The following is a 24,405-nucleotide window of genomic DNA, read 5'->3' as shown; positions in this document are numbered from 1 at the left end:
CTAAACCAGGACCAAACTGAGCATGTGCAGGCAGAGGTGATCTCAGGTAGAAGCCGTGCAGTCCTGTCAGCCAATCAGCAGCCTGCATTACCTGTGACATCATCAGGGCTCGGTCAAATGATCAGGACCGAACCCAGTCTCTTTGTGGACCACGACCCGGGTCAAGTCCAGATCTGGGTGCAGGCGCCGGGTCTCAGACAGAACCTCTGCTACAGCCTACAGGAATAAACCAGGACTGAACCAGGACTAGACCAGGACTAAACCAGTTTTAAACCAGACCTGAACCAAGACTAAACCAGAACTGAACAGGGCTGAACAAGGACTAAACCAGAACTAAACCAGGTCTAAACGAGTGCTAAATCAGGACAGACCCAGGACAAAGCCAGGACTAAACCAGAACTGAACTGGAACTGAATCAGGACTTAACCAGGACTGAACCGAGACTGAAAGAGGACTGAACCAGGACTAAACTGGGACTAAACCGGGACAGAACTAGGACTAAACTATGACTTTAAACTATGAGATTTGTGGGGAATGTAACAAGTAAATACCTGACAAAATGTTAGTAAGGTTATAGTTCTGGTCTGAGCTCAGGGTTAGGGTTAAGACTTTACCTGGTCTTGGTCGATCTCAGACGCTCCTGAAATCACGATCCTCTTCTCAATCCTGGTCTGAGACACGCCCCCTTTCACCATCTGAGAAAAGAAAAGAGTCAGATGCCCTCCCTGTGTGTCAGATGCCCTCCCCTTGTGTCAGATGCCCTCCCACCCTCCTGTGTGACAAATGCCCTCCCTGTGCACCTTGGTGATGTGTGTCGTTGCCGTGGAGACTGCGGTTTCTGACGTGAAGGTCTGAGAACTCAAGACCAGACCAGATCCAAGTCCAGAGTCCGGTTTCCTCTGGAACAAAAAAAAAAACAGAACTGTATCAGGACTAAAGCAGGACTGAACCAGAACTACACCAGGACCAGAACTACAGCAGAACCACACCATGTCTGAACCAGGACTGAACCAGGACCAAACCAGGACTAACCACAACTACACTAGGACCAGGATTACACCAGGACTACACCAGGACTCAACCAGGACTCAACCAGGACTAAACCAGGACTAAACCAGGACTAAACCAGGACTAAACCAGGACTAAACCAGAACCAAACCAGGAACTAAACAAGGTCTTACCTCCAAAGGTTCATAGGTCAGGGTCTGTCTCACTACTGGAACCTGGAAGAATCACAGAAATGTAAAAATGAGTAGTCTGCTGTCTGTAAAAGGTGACACTGCAAAAAGAAAGGATTTAAATCAAAGAAGATTAACCGATGTGTAGGGGTAGAGAGGAGGAGAGGCTGAAGAGGAGGAGGACAAGGAGGGGGAGATGGTGAGGAGAAGAGGAAAAGGAGGGACGACAAGGAGGAGAGGCAAAAGAGGAGGAGGTAGAGCAGGAGAGGCTTAGGAGGAGAGGCTGAAGATGAAGAGGAGAGGCTGAGGAGGAGGTGAGGCTGAAGAGGAGAAAGAGGAAGAGGAGGACAATGAGACGCTGAAGAGGAGAATGAGGACAAGAAAGAGGTGAGGCTGAAGAGGAGGAAGAGGAGGAGGAGGAGAGACTCAGGAGGAGCGGCTGAAGAGGAGGAGGTGGCTGAGGAGGAGAGACTAAGGAGGATGAGAAGCTGAGGAGGAGAGGGAAGAGAGGCTGAGGAAGAGGAGGAGAGGCGGAGGAGGTTGCTCTGTGGGGAACAACAGGACTCAGGAGAATCTCAACCAGGTTTAAGGATCTGAACTGCTCTAGAGGAGGATCAGAACCGGTCTGGATGGGTCTGAAATGTTCTAGGAGGAGGTGCAGGACTGAAAGAGGGCTAGAGCAGGTCCATGTCTGGGATCAGGTTTTGGACCTGGTTTTACCTCCTGGTCCTGATCCTCACTGTCTGTGTCTTGATTGACTGTTTCTTGCTCGTCGTCATAGAAACACTCAGAACGCTGCAGCGCCGGCCTCTCATTAGCCACATTAGCTTCGTTAGGCACATTAGCCTCGTTGGCTTCGGTCACGGCGGCGTCCAGGGCATCATCGACGGCGACCTGTGCCAGGACGCTTATGACATCATCGCTGACATCATCGCTGAAGTCATCACTGTCGCTCAGCTCCTCATCGCTTAATTCCTGTGTTAGCGTTAGTGCATTAGCATGCAGCACAGGGGGCGGGGTCTGTACCTGAGTGTCACATGACTCCGGCGCCAAGAAGATTCGCTCTACCTTCTCCGAGGTCTGAAAACAGGACCAGACCAGGATTAGAACCAGACTGTAAGGATCCAAACCAGATCTGACCTTAGTTAGATAAGGATCTGAACTGGTTTAAAGAGGATCTGAACCAGTGTAAAGATCTAAACCAGTTTTTGAGGGGTCTACCTTGAGGAGGTTGAGTTCTCTCATCACATTCTGGTCTCGGTCAGATCGAAGCAGAGCGCTGAGTTCAGGAGACATCTCAAAATCCACCTAAAAACAAAACAATAAGGGTGTCAGAGGAGAGGGTTAGAGGAGAGGGACAGAGGAGCAGAGAAGAGGGCCAGATGTGCAGAGGAGAGGGTCAGAGGAGCAGAGGAGAGGGCAAGAGGAGCAGAGGAGAGGGGCAGAGGAGCAGAGGAGAGGGCCAGAAGTGCAGAGGAGAGGGCCAGATGTGCAGAGGAGGGGGGCAGAGGAGCAGAAGAGAGGGGCAGAGGAGCAGAGGAGAGGGGCAGAGGAGCAGAGGAGAGGGCCAGAGGAGCAGAGGAGAGGGTCAGAGGAGCAGAGGAGAGGGCCAGAAGTGCAGAGGAGAGGGTCAGAGGAGCAGAGGAGAGGGCCAGAAGTGCAGAGGAGAGGGCCAGAGGAGCAGAGGAGGGGGGCAGAGGAGCAGAAGAGAGGGGCAGAGGAGCAGAGGAGAGGGGCAGAGGAGCAGAGGAGAGGGCCAGAGGAGCAGAGGAGAGGGTCAGAGGAGCAGAGGAGAGGGCCAGAAGTGCAGAGGAGAGGGTCAGAGGAGCAGAGGAGAGGGCCAGAAGTGCAGAGGAGAGGGTCAGAGGAGCAGAGGATGCTCACCTGCTCTGGCTCTAGAGGTTCTATCATGGGGGAGTGGTTCCTCTCGGTTCCATTCTGAAATCACACAGAGTTAAATGTGTTTCTCCACAGCCGCCCTGGGGCAGAGAGACAGAGGCTGCTACAGCGTCTAACCCTCACACAAGTATGTTGCCCATGGGCACAGTCAGAGGGGATATAAAGCCACTGACCTCCAGGTGAGTGTCCTTTGGTCCACCCTGGGTTTCCTCCTGGCTCTGGTCTGATCCATGGTCTGGTCTGTGGTCTGGTCTGTGGTCTGGTCCCTGGTCTGGTCCCTGTTCTAATCTCTGGTCCTGGTTCTCCTCTGGGTCCAAGGGGGCAATCATGGGGGAGTCATCCCGGAGCCGGACAGGGGAGGAGGCCAGGCGTCTGTCCCACTCCGAGAGCCCTCTGCTGGGGGATCCCTCCTCCAGGAAGGACCTTCTCAGAGCCGACACAGACCGGGCCTCAGACCGGACCTGAGACCGCATCTGGACCTGGGTCTGGTTTTGGGTCTGGTTTTGCGTCTGGTTTTGGGTCTGGTTTTGGGTCTGGTTTTGGGTCTGGTTTTGGGCCTCGTATGGGCTGCCCAGGGTGTCCTGTGAGGAGTAGTGGAATAGTGGCATGAAGCAAATTAAATGTACAAAACCTGTGTAAAGACCAGGTCTGGACTCACCTGGGTCTTCAGGTCCTCGTCCGACTGAAACACAACAACAGGAAATTATTCTAAACCAGGACTACACCAGGACTAAACCAGGATTAAACCAGGTTTAAACCATGACTAAACCAGGACTAACCCAGGACTAAACCAGGTCTAAACCAGGTCTAAACCAGGACTAAACTAAGTCTAAACCAGGTCTAAACCAGGACTAAACCAGGTCTAAACCAGGTCTAAACCAGGTCTAAACCAGGTCTAAACCAGGTCTAAACCAGGTCTAAACCAGGACTAAACTAAGTCTAAACCAGCTCTAAACCAGGACTAAACCAGGACTAAACCAGGTCTAAACCAGGTCTAAACCAGGTCTAAACCAGGTCTAAACCAGGACTAAACTAAGTCTAAACCAGGTCTAAAGCAGGACTAAACCAGGTCTAAACCAAGACCAAACGAGGTCTAAACCAGGACTAAACCACGTACCTCAGTGTTGGAGAGTTCTTGGTCCACAGTGTCACTAAGCTCCGTCTGAAATGCAGTTTTATCCAGTTTAAGTGAGAAGTGTTTAAACAATAGAAAAATGTGAAAAAATGTTAATGCCTGTCTGAGAAAAGTGTATAAAGTGTGTGGTGAGGGATTTTACAGCCTTAAAATATATATAATAATTGTAAAAAATAAAGCTGACTACTTCGTGGATTTCGCCTAATGTTGGTTATTTTTAGAACATAACCCCCGCAATAAACGAGGGACCACTGTATACATGTCCTTATATATTTATATATATCCTGATCTCTCACACACGCATAAACAGTACATTCATGTTTAGATGTGGTGTGTACTGAAGAATTTAGATGCAAATATTAACCTCCAGTCCAGCTGGGCTCACCTTTGTGTCCTGCCTTTGAGTGGGTGGGCTCTGCCACACCTCTTCAGGTTCCACCCCTATGCTCTCAGGCTCCTCCTCTTCCTGTGGAGGCTCCTCTTTCTGCACAGACTCTGCCTCCTTCTGTGTTTCTGAAAAACAGTCTTGAGGTGAGCTAGGCTCAGATGTTGTATATCTGCTCTGTGATCCAGTCCCCACCTGGCTCCACCCTCTCCTCGGTGGTTACTATGATGACAGACTCATCTGTGGTTACCGCGGCAATGAGGTCACTGCCGGCGATGGCTCTGGACGCAGCATAAAGGTCCCGCCCCATGTCTTTAAAATAAACAAAAACACACAAACAATAAACAGGTGTAAAGGCAGCCAGCAGCCAATGAGACCACAGCACCAAGATACTGGGCCAATTAGAGAGCAGCACTGAGCATCTGAGCCAATCAGAGCACAGCACCAAGGCACCGAGCCAATCAGAGTGCAGCACCAAGCTCTTGACTCACTCAAAGGTCCCATCAATTTTTTATCCTAAACACAAATATAACGAACAAAAAAAAAAAAAGTAAAAACATGAGCAGCCAATCAGCTGACAGCAGCCAGGCTCTGAGCCAATCAGAAGGCAACTACAGGAAACAGCCAATCAGGTGAAGGGAAATCAAATGAAGCATGTGCAGTGTTTGAGTCAAACACTGCTCTGAGGTCAGAGGTCAGAGGTCAGAGGTCACTGCAAAAATAAAAATATAAAATGATGAAAAATAAAAACAGCCCATCGGCCAATCAGAGCACAGCAACTGCAGGGGCGGGGCTACCTGGGCGAGATACATCATTGGCTCTGAGAGACAGAGTACTGATTGGAGAACCAATCACAGACGAGCTGGGTCTGGAGGCTGCAACCAATCAAAGGCAAAGTTACCCTCCACCAGTCAATCAGAGGCAAGGTTAACTTCCACCAGCCAATCAGAGCTCAGAGTCTGCACATGAGGTTAGAGTTTGAGCAGAAGTGTGACATAATGTTTGTTTAGTGTAAAAACTAAACTGTATTAACTCTATATAACTGGTTGTCAGTTTACTTATAGGCAACATTATGAGAATTTTACATTTGATGGAGCTGGATTGTGCTTTAACCTCCTCTGAGTTTAAGTCCAGCCCCAAAACTACAGTGCCCTAGTTTACAGCTAACGTCATTATGGGTCATTATCATAGACTGTATAAAGAAGTGGACTAAGGGAATGTAAGTTTCCCATACTGTCTGAAAAAAACAAGTAAAGTAGCCTACAAGACACATCACTACACCATCACATGAAGGAGCCAAAACAGGCTACAGGAAGGAACCAAAACATGTAAAGCAGGTGTCTGACAAAATGTCAATGCTAATTCTATGTCCATTTATATATACAGTCTAAAGTCGTTATGCCTCTATTGTGTGTTGGCTGTCTCACCTGTCACATCGTTAAGTACTGGTACCTGACTACCAAATATAAAATGGTTTCTGTAGCTGAAACATCTCGATCGCAAAAACAGTGTCCAGAAGAAACCACTGAAACCTTCTCTACATTGAATCTACTACTACTACTACTTTAAGATGTTAGAGCCAAAACATTCAACTGTACATTCAAAAAACTGGAGTCATACCAGTCTGGACTAGTGTTCTCATAATACTAAAATTTCAAACTCAATTTCCATTCTTAAGAACAAACCCAACACTTGTTTTGATGCCCAAATTATAAAAGCCCTCTTTTAGACAATACTGCCATTTTAATACTAAATAATAGTATTAGTTTATTACACAATGTGGTCTTACACTAGTTCTGATAAAACCAAGATGAAACTGTTCAGGAAAGTTTCAGTACCGGTAATAGTTTTAGTATCAATTAGTATCTCATTTTCAAAATGTTTGACAAACTTAATCCGGAGAAGGATCCAACTAAGTGTTGACCAGGATCCTGGCTCAGATCCTGACCAGGCTGTTTGATCAAATGTTTCTGGTTATTTCATTTAATTAATCTGGAAAACAGGAATGTGTGAGAGTACTCAGACTTTTTTTCCTGAGCACCCTGACAAAACAAACAAAACAAATAACTGCATAGGTCCATCTAAAACATTAAAAACAGGAGCAAGTGTGAGTATAAATGTTTATCACCAGATTATTAAAATGTATTTGTGGCACCAGTTTTGCATGTTCTTGAAATGTGTTCCATTTTTTGGAAGCAAAATGACCAAAAGCCTTTTTGCTTATTCCAGTTCTAGTGCGGCGAGCTTTTACACCTAGACAATCATGTATTTTGTATTAAAAGTTCCCGTATCAAAGTTCAACAAACAAATTCAGTTTATCGTCGTAGTCCCTTATAAATACATGTTATGCAGTGATTTTATACAGTGTTGTTCTCTTCTGACACAGCGATGGCCAACCTACTTTTTCATGGAGTGAATGATGATGGGTTTTAAATACATCACCTGTTATGAAACGAAGGGCTGAGTGAAAGAGTGAGTCTAAAGGCTTAATGTAGAGGCTGAAGTCTGCATGTGCATTATATCTCCATACTCCAGTACACAAACAAAAGTGCTGGAAGAATTTCTTTTCTGTGATTCAATGAGATACAAGATTTGTTTCTATAATAATCAAAATTTTTAACTGTTACATAACTACATACCTCCATCCAGGCTGCGACTGAGCATACTCCGTTTGCTGATGCTTCGTGGGAAATGTGGTGCGGGCCGGTGGATCTGGGCGCTGGCTCTGCGGCTCTGGACCTGAGTCCGGCCCTGGTACCGGAACTTAGACCCTAGACTGAACTTCTTTGGAGGGTCTTCAGGAGACACACACCTGAGGCAGAGACCAGGTTTAGTCTTGGTTCAATTCTGGTTTAGTCCTGGTTCAGTCCTGGTTTAAGCCCGGTTTAGACCTGATTCAGTCCTGGCTTAGTCCTAGTTTTGTCCTGTTTCAGTCCCGGTTTATTCCCAGTTTAGTCCTTGTTCAGTCCTGGTTCATTCCTGGCTTAGTCCTAGTTTAGTCCTGTTTCAGTCCCGGTTTATTCCTGGTTTAGTCCTGGTCTGGTACCTGAAGAATGAGTGGTGTTCCACACAGACTTTCCAGAGGCGTTTGGCCGCTCTGTGATTCAGGAGTTTGAACCCGATAATCGACTCGAATTGCTCCATCTGCAATGACAACAGGTTTAGATCCTCTTCTAGACCTGCTCAGATCCTGCAGAACTCTCTGTAGTCCTGGTCCAGTCCTGGTCCAGTCTGGTTATAGTCCTGGTCTCACCTCTCCAGGCCGGACCTTGATGTAGAAGTTGTTCCTCTTGTAGGAAATCTTGAGGACTTTGGGCCAGGAGAAGCGGTTAATCCGAAGCCGGTCTCTGTAAACGAGGAGACCGCTACTGCACACACCCAGCATGATAGCCACGCCCCCCGAGTCCTGACCAATCACAGAGCAGAAGGATGAGAAGTCCTGACCAATCACAGAGCACAAGGGGTAGAAGGCCCACCTCCTGAGTCCTGCCCAATCACAGAGCAGCAGGGTGAAAAAGCTTGTCCCCATGTGGAAAGAGGGCCAATCACAGTAGAATGGTGAGAAGTTCCACCCCCTTGTGGAGAGAGGGCCAATTACAAACACACATGCAGCAGGGGGAGTGTCGTGCTCAAGGACACAACAGCAGGCAGTATCAGGAATAGATCCGCCAACTCTGTGGTTTGAGGGGAACTGTTCAAACTAAAAAGGTGAAAAATAGAACTATTTCATTTTATCAATCAATCAATCAATGATTGATTGATATTTCATTTTAAACCCTTTTCAGTGGTCCAAAGTTATTCCTCACTAACCTTATGCATTCTGAGTATCCTAGTTATTCACTACGATGTGTTTACAAGCGTGTTTCACAACTGTCAGAGACCAGAGTGGTAAAACTAACAACAACTAGAATGCTAACGCACAAATGTCATTTGACAGGTAAATCGAGAGCTTTGCCTTTGGAGCTCCTTCTTCACCACAACAGTCCGATACAGCAACCGCATCACTACAGACGTTGCACCGATTGCCTGTCAAACTCACGCTCCATCCTTCCCCCACTCATGAACAAGACTCCAAGATACTTGAAAGAATACAAGGAAAAAATCAGGTACAGGACTATTAAAGAGCAAATTACTTCTTTAGGGTATAGCTTCTAAGACATAGCATATTTAGATCACCATGTTATCTTTATTGTTTTGAAAACGCTATGTTCGCAGAAAACAACATATTAACATTTTTTATAAGTTTCACTTCCGCCTCCCTTTGATCCCTGTGCTAAGTCACTCCCCCTTCACAGGGCTATCACAATACAATCACGGTGTATCTCGCTAATGAAACTACGGCACATCGCATTACGCTTGTCAAATTGTAGTGTACAAATTTCTGTCATGATTTTGTATATTTATGGATAATTGTCATGTGGGAGAATGGATGACATAGGCTTGTGGGCAGAGAACTGCAGAATCTTAGAGTTAAATGTATGGAGGGTTTTGATTAGGGCCCAAGAGAGATCACTAAAATACTGACAAATACTGACAAATACTGAATCTAAAATTTCTTCAGGCATGTTTTTGATGAGGGAACAACTTTAACATGGCAGATAGCTCCAAAAATGGATTTTGCTTAATACCCCCAGTTTAAACTTACCTCAGTTTTGGTCGATAAACATTCGACTCTGCTTCCAACCATCTGTGTGCCAGAGGAGGGGGAGGAGCATATTGGAGTCCATAGGAAGGGAGTAGAGTACACAGGTGAGACAGGTGAGAGATAAAAGGAGCAGAGAGTGGGGGAATGAGACAGTGAGCAGAGAGTGGGGGGTTGGGGTTGGGGGAGGGGGGGGGGGGGCAAAGAACAGGGAGTGGGGTGAGACAGGGATCAAAGAGGGGGTGGGTGGGGGCGGCAGAAACACAAAGACATTGTGAGTGCAAACACGGATGATCCTGACTCTGTCCATGGATCAGCAGTGAGACCTGGATAATTCTTCATAGACTGTATTGACCTCATTCCGCCCCGCCCACTAAATGCGGCTAAACTGTGCTTTCATTGTGGTGGCACTTCTGGTTAAGTGGGAATCTCATTCATTTCAATTTGGGAAAAGTTTTGCAGCTAAAATATGATATAAAGTAGGTTGATTTGTGTAAAATGCTAAATGTTCATATGACCAACAAGTCAACACTGCACCGACTCTCTGGAGGCTTTAAAACAGCTCTGTAGTCCCTATAGAACACATGTGTCAAACTCAAGGCCCCAGTGCCAAATGCGGCCCGCCATGTCAATTTATGTGGCCCACAACAAGGTAAATTTAAATGTATGTCATGTTAAAATGTCAGTTTAGCAGAAGTTACACAATTACACAGACATATTTTTTTATGTCCTTGCAAATTTGACACGAACCATTTCGCTGATGTGGCCCTCGGTGTAATTGAGTTTGACACCCCTGCTATAGAACTTCTTTGCTGTAAAGATCAACAGCCCCAAACAATACAAGACAAATGATAGTGGTTGCACCCATGGCAACTTCCAGAATAAGGTGAATAAAGAAGTGGACTAAATGCATGTGACGTCACTTGCAGCATTCGATCTATATGAAGCTCATCAAGGCCAGCATTCATACTGGTTAATCTGGAGCATAGTTCCAGATTTGGAAAGCCGACGGCGAGTATCATAGCAACCAATGAGCCTATCAAGACCAAGTGTGTTGAAGGTAACACCCATTCTCGCCCTCAATGGTTTGGCAGGGGGCAGGCCCTTAGCAACGGTGTCAATCAAATCTGTTGCTACCAGAAGTGATCGCGGGGAAAGAGGGCATACAGTGGAATGGTGCAGGTCACATTTGACTGTAGGGTTGTGTAGTTCACATATAGTAATTGTGAGTGACAGGTGAAACAAATGTGACAGGTGCACCAGGTAAGACATGTGCGTTAGGTGTATTACATACAGTGGCGTGGTGCAGATCAGATAGCACGTCTGAGTGTGACAGGTGACTGTGACAGCGGAGGGTGTGACAGGTGAGATATGTGCGTCAGGTGTAGTACATACAGTAGCGTGGTGCAGGTCGACTCCATACATCGACAGCTTCTTCACATTTTCCAGAAAATGACTCTCAGCCTCAGATGGAGACATGCCCCTGAAAACGTGAATGAGAGAGCAGCAGAGAGAAAGCAGCCAATCAGAGAGCAGGAGAAAGACTGTCAGCCAATCAGAGAACAGGATCGACAGACGCTCAGGCAATCAGATTAAGTCCTGTTTTAGTCCTGGTTTAGTCCTAGTAAAATTCTGGTTCAGTCCTGGTTTAATCATAGTTCAGACCTGAGTTTTTTGTGCAGTTCCATGATCTTTTCCTCCATTTCTTTAGTTTGATTCGGAGCAAAACTGAGGTCAGCCACATAGTTCCACCCCTCATCTGAAAAGACCGAGAGGGAGGGCATGTGAGGCAATCTGGCACACAGAGAGGGCAACACACAGGGAGGGCATCTGACACACTGGGATATAGGAGTGTGGAAGGCCATCTGTGTTACCATGCTCTGACTGGCTGAAGTCGCCCAGCTCTGATTGGACGGTGTAGGCTCCTAAGACTGTAGCCGTGTTAAAAGAACAGGGGAGACGCCCAGAGACGATGTCATCACGAAGCTGCAGACACAAGTGGTACCTGGGGGGCAAAAACAGAAAGAGAGGTATAACCACACCTCATCATAAATTGGATAAACATCAAGCCTAGCAGTTATAGCGTCTAGTCTGGAGCCCACTGCTCTATTTGGAAATAGCCAATCAGGACCGAAGGTGTTAAAGGTGCACCATTTCTTTTAGCAATGCTGTCAATCAAATCTGTTGATAACCCTAGCAAGAGCAACCTTGGGAAAAGCAGGGACAAGGGATGGGACGATATTCAAATTTAGACTCAAGATTATTGTGGCCAAAATAATCGCGATTAACGATATTATCACGATAATTATTAACCTGTTAACATTCCGACGGCCCGGGCCTACTTTACAAATTTACAGCAATGTACATACACTTCTGCGTCACCCACACAAACAATCTACACATCAAATGAAAGCTACGGCGCTCGTCTTTCTGAATATTATATAAACCATCCTCACCTGCAATCACCACAGTGTTGACAGGAAAGATGTTTTTACAGAAAAGTCACAAATATGGATTTGGACTTCACTTAGCTTTGACGGCTCTGATTCTGTCAAACATCAACATATTCCCACAAAGTTGGTCTCATTCGTTCGGTACAGGTCCAGAGAATATAATCCAGGCAAAAAATTATGTCCACAAAATAAGATCCTCCATGTCCAATCTGCTGCAGGAAAGTACTCCAAATATGAAATCTGCTCCATCACTTCTTTGCATTTCTTTTGTCGATTTCAGGCATAATAAACTTCTGACAGCACCAACGTTGCTCCTCAGTGCTAAACACACACGTTAGCTTCTGATTGACACCAATGTTGGCCAATAAGGTGGGGGTTGTGGGTTACTGGAGCCCCAGACAGCGAATCAGTGCTACAGATGACTGAAAGTTTACGCCCCACTCTCTCTCCCTTGTACAATCAATCAATTACATTACACACATTTAGTGACGTTTTCTCCTTACAGCCAATGAGCATCGGAACACGACGACGTATCACATGCCATGGTTTTCCGTAAATAGACGTGCCCGGAAGAAAATGTGTATTCGTCAGTGTAGCTGCCATTTTGTCGAAATGGGACAGCTCTTGTCACGCCGGAAGTAACACAAGTGTCTGTCAACAAACACTTAGAACGATGCATTTAAGGCACTTTGGCGAAATTGGGACACAGCCGAAGCCAAGTGGATGCAGAAATCTGTGCATAATGGCGCATTTTACGCACTGTTGTTTTGCCTTTCAAACATGATGAAACGGACAAAACAAAGGGAGTACGTGATCGAGGACACTGTGGATGTTTGTACAAGTTAAACTAGAGGCATCTCTGACCTGGAGCGGTTCATGGCAAAGAGTAAAGATCCCACAGTGGACTCAGGAGTAGAGGACCTTATTTTTTGATGGATTGGATGCTGTTCTCGATCGGTAAGTGTAGTTTATTCTGCTATTGACTTAATTGTAGGTAAAATATATCATGTGTAATCGTTCATGTTGCTTCTGTGCACATAGTGTGCATTCGGACTATGCGCTCTGGCACATTTGTGTTCAGCTGTATGAATTAGACTTCATTTGTCTATCGTTTGAAAGGTGTTGTTTTGTTCTGCAGTTTGCATTATTGTAGGTAAAAATATAAGATGTATACACATTAGGGTCTCATCTGTGTGCATGGGTGAGGCGCGCTCTGGCATGTTCCTGTGGAGAGTTATGGATCAGACTTTGTTTATTGTTGATATCTGGCAGAATATAGTTCAGACAGCGATAAGCACAGAAGCTACAAGTGTCATTGCTATGACAGAGGCCCCCCCTCGTGGGCAAACACCAGAACTAACATCTAAACATTGTGTTGAGACTGCAAACATGAGGCAGTCTGGTGCCCTAAAGGCGATTATAATAATAATAATATATAATAATAATAATATATAATAATATAACGGTTATCACGATTATTAAAAAATGCCACGAACGATTAACTGCGGACCTTTTTTTTATATATTATATTATCGTACATTGTCCCATCCCTAGCAGGGACCTGATTGGTCTGTTAGGAATGTTCATATCTTGATTTAGGGACAAAAAAGTCTTGATTCTTGATTTATGAACAAAAATAAAAACTCCAAACTCATGTAGAGCGAGTTAATAGAAACATTTTAAAGACCAAAATGACAAGTCTGACAGCAGCAGTTGCAGAGAGAGGGGCAATGTTTTTTCAGTAGAAAGTGAAATGGAGCGAGAGTCAATGGAGCCAAAGTTCACCCATTCTCACCTGTTTGAGGAGATATGTACAGAACCTGCGACTACTAATTATATTGTTGTGGGTATAACACTGGCTGTCTCCAAATGTCCCCCAAAGCCTGTAAGCCCTTGTTCACTACTAACTCAAGCTAGTTTAAGCGGCTAACACAAGCAACTTTATACAGCAATGGTTTATTTAGTGTTTTATTCATAATCAGTGATCAATAGTGCGATAAACCAGCGCTTCTATGATTTCATTCAGTTGTGTTGTGTCCAGTTAAAGACCAGCCTCCGCACATTGTTTTTCTAAAAGTAGTGACCACTGATGCCGACTACTTTTCATCGTGTGTTATCTGAAATATGGTCAGAGGGGTCAGTAGAGATGGGCATGACAGACATGGCGGATTTCTGAGCAAAGCTCTAAACTCTGTTAATCAGAATGGAGAGAACCAATGAGCTCCTTTGCCTCACATGCATCTAAAAACAAATCTTATTGGACGAATGTGTTTGGTTCTGGTCATAAACTGTTTAAAGAAGTGGACTATGGGAGTATGACGTCATCCACAGCGTTTGGCTCAAACTGATGCTCAAAAAGACTATCAATTATAGCATATAAAAATCTGAGCGTGAAACCAAAGAACCAATCAGGAGCAAGGTAGTTGAAGGTACACGCCTCTTCCCGCACTCTGCTGGTTTGGCTTGGGTTGGATGCTTAGCAACACTTTCAATCAAACCTGTAGCTGAGGCTAGCAAGAGCGAGCTCAGGGAACAAAGGGCCTGGTTGGTCTGTTATTAATGTTCGTTGCTTGATTTAGTAGTGAAAAAAAACAAACAGGCTGGATTTAACAGGCAAAGGCTTCGGGGTGACTATACAGATTTTTACCTGGTCAGATTAGGATTAGAGTTTAGCAGTCAGAGGTCAGGTAGGTTAGGTTTAAGGTTAGATGGGTTTAGGGTTCAGAGGTTAGAGGTCAAAGGTCAGGTTGTACCTGGTCAGATCCTCTGACAGCTGCGCTGGCTCAGGAGGGTAGAACTTTACACTGAACCAGAAGCTCCACGGGACTCCTGAAACCAGACCAAGACAAGGTCAGGACCCGGACTAAACCAGGACTAAATCAAGACTACAGCAGGAATGAACCAGGAGTAAACCAGGACAAAACTAGGTCTAAACTAGGACTAAACCAGGACTGAACAAGGACTGAACCAGGACTAAACCAGGACTAAACCAGGACTAGACCAGGACTAGACCAGGACTAGACCAGGACTAGACAAGACCAAGACCAGGTCAGGACTAAACCAGGACAAAAGATGCTCTAAACCATGACGAAAGCAGGACTGAACCAGACCAAGAGGAGGCCAGGACCAAGACTAAACAAGGACTGAACCAGGACTAAAGCAGGATTAAGGCAGAATTAAACCAGGACCAAACCTGAACTAAAGGAGGACTGAACCTGCACTAAACTAAGACTAAACCTGGACTACACCAGACCAAGGCCAGATCAGGACCAGGACTAAACCACGACTGAACCAGACCAAGACCAGGTCAGGACCAAGACTAAAAGCAGGACTAAGGCAGACTAAGGCAGGACTGAACCATTACTAAACAAGGACTAAAGCATGACTGAACCAGGACTGAACAAGTACTAAACCAGGACTAAGCAGGACTAAGCAGGACTAAGCAGGACTAAGCAGGACTAAGCAGGACTACCAGCAGGACTACAGCAGAACTAAACCAGGACTAAACCAGGACTAAATGAGGATTAAACTAGGACTAAACCAGGATTTACAGCAGGACTAAAGCAGGACTAAACCAGGACTACAGCAGGACTACGGCAGGACTACCCGCAAGACTACAGCAGAACTAAACCAGGACTTACCTCGCACTTGTTTCTTCATCTCTTTGACCGGATCGAGCCAGTTCTGTTTAGACACAGTGAGAGTTCAAACTTCAAAAAGGCCAAAATCTAAATTCAAGTCTAAATTATACAATAGTCATGGGGGACTAATAAAAATAAATGACAACACCTTTATTTAGTTAAATGAAAGTTTAAACTGTCAGAAAAAAGTTGTGTGCACATTATCCCTGCATTTGGATGGAGTTTTCCATGTATTCAGAGGGATTCTGCTTTACAACTCACCGCTACTTCCTGTATTTTGGTACTTTTCTTCTCAACTGTCTTTCCTACAATCTGCCACTTAACTGTCAGGTGAAGGGTCAAACAGGTGCAGACAGGTGCAGACAGGTACCATACCTTGTTGTTCTCCTGGTCTCTGAAGTGAAGTCCAAAATAGTCCCGCTCCAAAAGGTTCATGTGTTCACAAACTTTCTCAAACAACAGCAACCCCCGAGAACGCTTCTGTGAGAGACACAGAAGAGGAGGTCAGAAGGAGGAAAGAAGGAGCAGAGGAGAGGTCAAAAGAGCAAAGGAGGGGGTCAGAGGAGCAGAGGTAGAGCAAAGGAGGGGAGGAGGAGGTCAAATGGTACAAAGGAGAAGGTCAAAGGAGACGAGGAGGGAAGGAGAGGTAGAGGAGATGAGGTCAGAGGAGCAGAGAGGAGGACAGAGAAGGAGAGGGTCAGAGGAGCAGAGGAGGAGGAGAAAACAGAGGAGGAAGCAGGGGGAGAGAAGCAGAGGAGAGAGCCAGAGGAAAAGAGCAGGGGAAGAGAGGGCAACATGGCGCAGAGGATGCAGAGGAGATGTTGCAGAAGAGAAGGAGATGGTGCAGAAGAGGAGGAGATGGTGCAGAGAAGGGGCATATGGTGCAGAGGAGGGGCAGATGGTGTAGAGGAAGGGCAGACTGTGTAGAGGAGGAGCAGTCACCTCCAGGACGCAGGTGAAGATGGATCCGTCTAATAGCGTGACTCGACACTGCATGGTCCTGAAGCTGAGCGCTCTGACTGGAGGAGAGCGGGTCAGGTGACTCACAGAGGACTGCTGACTGGACGAGTCATCGGCCAATGAGCTGCCAATACACACCTCTCCCTGCAACAGTGACCAATCAGAAATGAGATACAGACTGCATGTACGTCTATGGAGCAATGTTCAGCAGTTTCCATGGTGACACACATTTGCCACATTTTCAAACACACAAATACACAATTACAAAGTGGACTTAAAAAGCACATTTTCAGGAGCCTGTGATCAATACAAGCATTTATGGTCTTGTTTAAGAGTTGAGTTTCAACAAAAAGGTGAGAGTGACAGTTATAGTTCAAAATAAGTCAGCTTGTCTAACTTGAGCAACTGAGCTTCAGACAGAGCAGTGCCTACAGTTAGCGTAACCCCTCTTTCAGCTGCAAAGTATCCATTGGTCAAATCTGAGTAGTAAAGACCACAGTATTTGGCTCCAAATGAAGCTCATCAAGCCAGTTATAGCAGCTAATCCGGAGCCGAGTTCGATATTTGGAAAATTCAAATGTGAGTATCATCAACCAAAGCACCAATCAGGAGCGAGGCTGTTGAAGGTAAACGCTTCTTCCTGCCCACACCGCTGGTTTAGCAGGGGGCGTTGCTAACACCAGTGGCAGTGACCTCAGAGAAAGAAGGAACCTGATTGGTCAGTTATTAAAGCAGAATATTTTTAACTTATTTAATGTCTTTCAAAATCCCTCCTCTGATTACAAAGGTGATGGGGTGTTTGAAGTGTCCGCTGGCTCCCCCAGCTGTCTCTGAGTGGAGAAACCAGATATGCAACTTAGTCGTCATCGACTCGCGATCAACTCTCAGTCTGTTCTAGCAACAGACAAATTGTTTTACGGTACTTCAATATACACACAGTAGATCCATGATACACAAAGGTAACGGAGCTACCTTACCCCCGCTGTCCACAGTTCACTTAAAGAATAAATGTCCAGTGTTCATTTGTGAGGTGCCAGCCATGGCACAAACAGCTAAAAGACGGAGAAAGCCTTTGTCCAAGGATGCAAGGAAAAGAAAACATGAATCAGACAGGGCCAGAGCTCACACATGAGTCAATCTGGAGAAGGCGTTTGAGGAAATCTGTATTGATATTGATCACATAAGATTTATATGCATTACTTAAGGTATTAATGTTCTAGTTATGGAATTAGAATAATTGTTTTCTTTAGTACGCAGTTATATCTGCATGCAGGATATGTGCAGCTAGTGTTAGTTGTGTGTATACAAGAACAATGTGCACTTTTACCCCTGGTGTGCTATTTGACTATGGCTAACTTCTGCATTTAGCATCAAACCGGGTTAACACATTTGTGTGTGATCAAACCGCTTATCACATCAGGGTTACTGACAGACTGATGTTTCTTCTTTAGCAGCTAGATGTGTTATTTGTTGGCAATCAGCATTGTCAGTCAGTCTAAACGTAGCAACGAGCAATTTTACCCCTGATGTAAAGTCAGCCCGTGGCTCTATTTACTTTCAACAACTTCATCCACATCTACACCACCATCATTACCACTGTCAAGCCTCACAGAACATGTACACACTATATTTACAAGATAGCTTATGTGTAAAATAAAGTAAAATAATGGCGAGTGTTTACGAGTGCATACTCACAAGTGACCTGTAGGGGAAGGGCTACCGCTAAAGTTACTTAGTTGTGCTTTACTGTTCATATCTTGATTTAGGGACCCCAGGATCATGTTAATCGGAGAGGGTTAATTGCCACATTTTAAGGTCAGAATGACGAACCTGACAGCAGAAGTTACACAGAGAGGGGTGACATTTTTTTTCAATAAAAGTGAACTGGAAACAGAGTCGGTGGAGCCAAATCTTGTTTGGAACCTGGACGGCTAGGGTGATAGATAGATATGTCTGTTTATACAGTGTATGGGAAAGACGCAAATATTTGAAGCCATGTAAATGTTGCTGGTGGTGACCAGAGCAACAGCGGCCTGTCGTCCCAATATTTTCATTTAAAGACAAAGATAAAAGAATAATCCTTTAGTTCAGGACACTACTTCACTGTCCCAGATGTATTAGCTGGGGTCAGTTAGGAGCCAGTGCCACTGTAACAGTAAAGTTAAGAGAAATAAAGGGTGCACTCATACTAACCAATTGAACCGTGCCCAAGCATGGATAAAACATAAAGAACAATACATTTGCCCAAGTGTATGTGCAAACGTACCGTGCCCAGGCACAGGACTGTTGGGACTTTGGCCCGGTTGGAGGAGGTGGGCCAAAGCACACCACTAATTTAGAAATATTTCATGTCATTGGACATATTTAAAGTGATGGCACTGCTGCATGACATGTAAACAAGAAGCGCCATGTGACAATATCACCAGGTTGTGGCTCAGAGTTGTTTAGTGAGAGTGGGCCATAGAACCCTACGCAATTGTACTTGAGCATGGCATGGATCAAAAAGCCTAGTGTGAGTGTGATACAGGACTATAACATAAACAGGACCTGGGCATGACCTGAAGAGCAGGGGGCGGGGGTTACCTTTAAAGGTGTGGAGTGGGCAGTGGCTTCAACCAAAGACTCTGCCTCCTCTGACTCTGTTGCCATGGTGACGAGGCTGTGGAGAGAAAAACAGACCAAGAATTAATATGATCCATCAGCTCTCCCGATCGTCTTCTCTGTTCCTCTGACCCTCTTCTCTCCTCTGCTCCTCCCCTCTGACCCTTTCCTCCTTTCCTCTGTTCTTCTCCTGTGCCCCTCTCCATTGCATCCTCTGCTCCTCTCCTCTGTTCCTCTTCTCTGGTCCACTGAGTCTCTCCTCTGCTCCTTTACTCCTGGCTCGTGTCTCTCCTCTAAAATCGCTGACTGTGCTCTTTGGCTCGTGTCGTAAATCTGTCCCCACGCGCGCACATCCTTGTGAGGACACGCGCTCTGCATATGCATCTGCGCACGCGCCCATCAGAGTCCTGCCCAGAGACCAGGACCAGACCAGGACGAAACCAGGACCAGACCAGGACCGGACCAAGACGAGAGTCCCAAACCTCTTCTGAAACTCCGACGCCTCGGTGCGCACTGACGTCACACTGCACTGGGACAACGGTGTTTGCGTGCTTGTGCTTGTGACTGCCGGTGTGCGCGCCCCCGGACCCTCCCTGCCCCGCTTCAGTACCGCGCGGCGCCGACAGCGGAAACACCCGAAACAATGCAAAGTCCTCAGTTATAAGCGCGCAGTTTCACCTCTAACCCAGGTGCCCTACATACACCCCGAGTAGCGTGCACTGTCCCCTGCCATACCTGCAGCGCGCGTGCAGCCTGCTCCGTCCTCGCGCTCCTCTACTGCTGCAGCGGCCGTGACGTCACCGCGCCCCTGCAGTGACATCACTGCGCAGGTGCCACGCAGAGGTTCTGTCCCATCAGCGATTCAACTCATATAACCCCAAAACCTGGACTAAACCTGGACTACAGCAGGACTAAATCTGGACTACACCTGGACTACACCTGGACTATACCTGGACTATACCTGGACTAAACCTGGATTGCAACAGGACTAAACCATGACTAAAGCAGGACCAAACTACAGCTAAAGGAGGACTAAAACAGAGCTAAACCAGAGTTAAACCTGGTGCTAGACCAGAACCAAGTACTCACCAATGTCAAATCCAGGTCCAGGTTGGATCAAGATGTAAAACAAGAGAAACACCAGAATCAGGAAAAATTAAACCACAACTAAACCAGAACTAAACCAGTACTATAGAATTAAACTAGGACTAAACCAGAACTACATCAGAATTAAACCAGACTACACCATCACTAAACCAAGACTAAACCATGACTAAACCAGGACTAAACCAGCAGCAAACCAGGTCTGAACCAGTACTAAACTAGGTTAAATCAAATCAATAACAGCTTCGCACAGACATGAGATCAAATGGGACTTACATCAGGAATGGAATTGGACTCACAAATTGTCCAGGTTTAGTTCAGGTTTAGTCCAGTCTCTGGTCCTGGTCTGGTCTGTGGTCTGGTCTCTGGTTTTGGTCCGATCTGTGGTCTGGTCTGCAGTTTTGGCCTGGAATCTGGTCTTGGTTTAGTCTGGTCTCTGGTCAAGTCTCTGGTCTTGGCCCGGTTTCTGTTCTGGTCTCTGGTCTTTGATGGGACAGGGACAGTGGGATTAAACACAGGATTAAGACCCGCCCCCCAGATTACATCTGTCAATCAAACAGAGTAAGGGCGGGGCTAAATCCAGTTGTTTTTAGGTCACACATAATCCACCAAGAACCAGGACTAAACCAGAACTAAACCAGGGCTGAACCAGGACTAAAATAGGACTAAACCAGGACTGACCCAGGATTTAACCAGGTCTGAACCAGGTCTGAACCAGGACTGAACCAGGACTGAACCAGGATTAAACCAGATCTAAAGCAGTCTTCAAATTGGGACTTTTATACTCGTGCTGAGTTGGGGTGTGCAAGCTGAGGTGTAGTTCACATATAGAGCTGTATATTTGTGTTGTGCAGCAGTTTGAAGCCAGAGCCGTGGCTTTGAGACAGTCATAGCTAGTGTGTGTCTGCTCGGAGCTGAGGAGGCATACTGTGCCGAGCCAATCTGGGCTACAACTGTACAACACAATCAAGATTAACTCAGACTCAGAGTAATCGTTCAGGCACTCAGTGATGAACGTATTGGTACTTTGCAGCAGATGTCATCAACATTCCCTGGGGGTGTGAAGCTAACTGAAGGCTCTGCTCTGTCTGAACTCTGTTACACAAGTTAAACTTTAATCTGATTTTAGTTTTAACACTACTTCAACACTTAAATACTTATCTGAAACTACAACAGGTGAGCCGATTTGTGCTGTTAAACAAGTTCCTCTAAAATAACATCACATGCTAGCTAGCCAGTTTTTCAGCTAGTCAGTCTCACCTTTATTGTAAATCAAACACCTAAACAGGACAATGAACACAGCCTACTCAAAAGTCCATCCATCCATTTTCTTCCGCTTATCCGGGGCCGGGTCGTGGGGGCAGCAGTCTAAGCAGGGACTCCCAAACTTCCCTCACCCCAGACACGTCCTCCAGCTCCTCCGGTGGGAAAAAAGTCCATATTGTATATTTTATTTAGTTTTCAGACTATTTTAAAACTTTTTTGGCTGTGTTTGCATTGTGGCTCAGATGAACATTCTGACATAGGCATACACTAGAACCCCTCCAGTGTGATGTAACTACAAAGTATCAATAAAGCTGCTGACCAAGGTGACATGTGTGGCTCCCATTAAAATGTGCACCTCTTTAAGTCCATGTGCACTAAAACTGAACTTCCAGCACACCTGTTATTATTGTATTTATATTATATTATACTGTTTCACAGTTTGGTCAGAGGTGAATGCTCATTGAAAATGTAATAAATACACAAATATGCTTGGAGCTTTGTGAATCGTTCCCAGGATAAATAGTGGCAATGTGCTACAGCTAATGTTCTTCCTAATAATAAAACAAACAAAAAATACATAAATTTAACCAGGACTAAACCTGGACTAAACATAGACTAGACCAGACCTAAACCAGAACTATAAACTAGGACTAAACCAGGAATAAACCACAACTATAAGACAGGACTAAATCCTGCAGGTCTCTGGCTCAGATCCATAGCTCTTATTTTGATGAGCTAAAGTGACCTTTATTGTGGCAACATCCTGTTTATTTGTTGCTGCTTCTTCCTCCTTAGAGGTAGAAGAAAGATGGCGGACGCTTCGGACCGAGATCCAGCCTCCGCGTTATGCGCGGAGTTTCTGAGCTTCTCCGCACGCGACACGGCGTCGGTAAGCGGCCGCAGCCTGGGGCTGGTCCTCGGAGCTGTGTCCGGGGCTCAGGGCCGAGGGTCGGAGAGGTTTAGTCCGAGTTTGGTGCGGGTTTGTGGGAGAGGAGCTAGCGCTGTCACAGTCAGCTGTTTGCTCTATGTAAAGAGCAAAACAACAGGGACATTCTGCCACAACAGTAATGAGCTGCGAACCTGAGGCTGTGACCGGGGCACCAGTTTAAACCACACTTTAATATCTGTAAAACAGGATTAAAGTGTTTAAGGGGTTTAGGTCAGCTCCGAGTTTGTGCAAAAGTAGCGTAACAGCTGTTGTCACGGCGGAGCGGGCGTTACACCGGGCTCCAAGCTCCGGGCTCTGCGCTGGGTCTACGGAATTAATAATAATAAAAACAACACCATGTTAGTGACTGTAATTAACACGTCCTGCTTAAAAGCGCTGTGCGTCAGATGTTTGTGAAATCGCAGGTGTCACTGACGTGTCGAGAATCCGGGTTGTAGACCAGGTTTAGTCCCGGGTTCAGACCTGGTTCGGTCCCTAAAGTCCCGGTTCAGTCCCGGTTCTTTGCTGGTTCTTTACTGGTTGTGGGCTGAGCTGCTAAAAGCAGAGTGTGAGTTTATGTAAACGGTGAAAGTGGGTGACCCAGATCTGTGCCCTGCTGTGTTCAGGATTTACACTACTTTTGGAGTGGAATAACCTGTAGTGTAACTTTAAATATCGTATGTGTATAAAAAAAAAAAACAAAAAACTAATACTTAAACTTTAGCATGTAGCATTGATAAAGATGCTGTCCTCCCTCTGCTGTGTCTGTGTGTTTGCATTATAAGACTATAGTTATTTAGTGTTATAGAGGATTCATATACTCATCATCTCTGTGTTCAGGGCTTTGTCTTCTCTGTTTTATACTATTTTACACTGTAAAGAGTGTAATATTTTAACACCTATCTTCTCACACCTGGCTATATATGTGTGTATGTAAATGTTCTACCTCAGACACATGTGATGTCCTATTTCAGGCATGGCTGGCGGCCCCGGACTTGACCGCGCCCCTTTATGCTCACCTGGCACGACTGGTACCTCACCTACTGAGGGAGGGTCAGGGGGCTGGGCTGAGGGAGGAGCAGAGGGAGGAGCTTGGTGTTCAGCTCCTCCTATTGGCTCCTTTGGAGTGGCTGCTGCTGAGGGAGGAGCCTAGTGCAGCTTTAGTTGCTCTGAAGGAAGCTAACCGCGGATCAGCACTGTGCGGACACGTGTTCAGGGTGGGAGAGCCCACCTACTCCTGCAGGTAATCCCCTCCTGTCCCTCCCCTCAACTGTACTACACCTGTACCCCCCATTGTATCCCCCCTGAACACATGTATTGCTATTTACATGCTTTAGTACAGAGTGGAGATGCCAGATCTCCCACGGATAGGCACCTCACCTAACCCTTAGACCCCTATATATAGAGGTCCGTATGACCCCTGACATACATTACTAAACCTGCACTACAGGAACACAGTCTACATATAAACCAGTACACATAATTACACATTTAAACTGAGAGAGTGCACCTACTGCAGCAGGTCAAGCCCCTCACCCCTACACCTGGTCTAGTCCCGGTCTAGTCCTGGTCCTGACACAGTCTCTTTCTGCTTCTGTTTCAGGGAGTGTGCTGCAGATCCGACCTGTGTCCTCTGTATGAACTGCTTTCTCAAAAGTGTGCACAAAGACCATCGCTACAGAGTGAGTGCTAGTGCCCATCTCCTACCTCATAACCCTTATCCCCCTTAATTAATTAGTAGTGACCCATGCATATTCCCCAGTTCCTCTGACCATGTCTCTTCATCCTGGTGCCGCTCTGCTGTAGTGTCGATCGAACATTTTATGTCAATTTGGCAAGCTAAACTCATTCTGTACTGTACAGGAGACACAGCACAGAGGAGATTGATTAACAATGGTCTACAGTCCGTTAGCCAATGAGGACGCAGAACACAATGCGTATTCATACACTTTAAAAAAAAACCTGCAAAATTGCTCTAAAAAAGGGACAACTGTACATCCTATATCATAACTCCTAACCCAGACATGGGCAAACTATGGCCCGGGGGCCCCACGAGGCTCCTTGAGCATATTAATCCGGCCTGCCAAACATGAACAAATTATATTAAAATAGGTTAGGGTAAACGTTGTTCAAAGTTTTTTGGCTGAGTTTATTTCACTGAAATTTGATAAATTCATTATTAATTGAATTAATGCATTTGGAAAACAATTTGT

The 24,405-nt window shown here is 45.8% G+C and overlaps 2 protein-coding genes across 3 annotated transcripts in view; one reads left to right on the top strand and one right to left on the bottom strand.

The window, feature by feature from the left end:
• Positions 1 to 97: 97 nt before the first annotated feature.
• LOC117388139 (protein 4.1-like) lies at positions 98 to 19,685 on the bottom strand. The gene is made up of 26 exons (XM_055230309.1): positions 19,630 to 19,685; positions 18,877 to 18,952; positions 16,276 to 16,437; positions 15,709 to 15,813; positions 15,334 to 15,376; positions 14,446 to 14,521; positions 11,114 to 11,244; positions 10,905 to 10,998; positions 10,635 to 10,722; positions 9,243 to 9,284; positions 7,851 to 8,003; positions 7,644 to 7,741; positions 7,237 to 7,409; positions 5,395 to 5,472; positions 4,793 to 4,909; positions 4,598 to 4,725; positions 4,195 to 4,239; positions 3,736 to 3,759; positions 3,251 to 3,658; positions 3,063 to 3,116; positions 2,400 to 2,486; positions 2,205 to 2,258; positions 1,182 to 1,223; positions 801 to 899; positions 615 to 695; positions 98 to 216 (listed from the first exon to the last, which is right to left on the bottom strand). Exons 2-26 carry the CDS (start codon positions 18,940 to 18,942, stop codon positions 103 to 105), a joined length of 2,562 nt encoding a protein of 853 aa, XP_055086284.1. The 5' UTR covers positions 18,943 to 18,952; positions 19,630 to 19,685; the 3' UTR covers positions 98 to 102.
• Positions 19,686 to 22,059: 2,374 nt separating this feature from the next.
• Positions 22,060 to 24,405, top strand: part of ubr2 (ubiquitin protein ligase E3 component n-recognin 2) — a 35,667-nt gene continuing 33,321 nt past the window's right edge. For both annotated transcript variants that reach the window (XM_033985468.2, XM_033985467.2), the window contains exons 1-3: positions 22,060 to 22,153; positions 23,167 to 23,435; positions 23,796 to 23,874. In XM_033985468.2, coding sequence (XP_033841359.1) covers positions 22,073 to 22,153; positions 23,167 to 23,435; positions 23,796 to 23,874 — 429 coding nt within the window. In that variant the 5' untranslated portion in view covers positions 22,060 to 22,072. The remainder of the gene's footprint in view (positions 22,154 to 23,166; positions 23,436 to 23,795; positions 23,875 to 24,405) is intronic.

Source organism: Periophthalmus magnuspinnatus, chromosome 20 (assembly GCF_009829125.3).
Source record: "Periophthalmus magnuspinnatus isolate fPerMag1 chromosome 20, fPerMag1.2.pri, whole genome shotgun sequence".
In the NCBI taxonomy this organism is placed as follows: Eukaryota; Metazoa; Chordata; class Actinopteri; order Gobiiformes; family Gobiidae; genus Periophthalmus; species Periophthalmus magnuspinnatus.
Note: the sequence above shows the minus strand (reverse complement) of the source record. Positions and strands in the feature narration are given on the sequence as shown.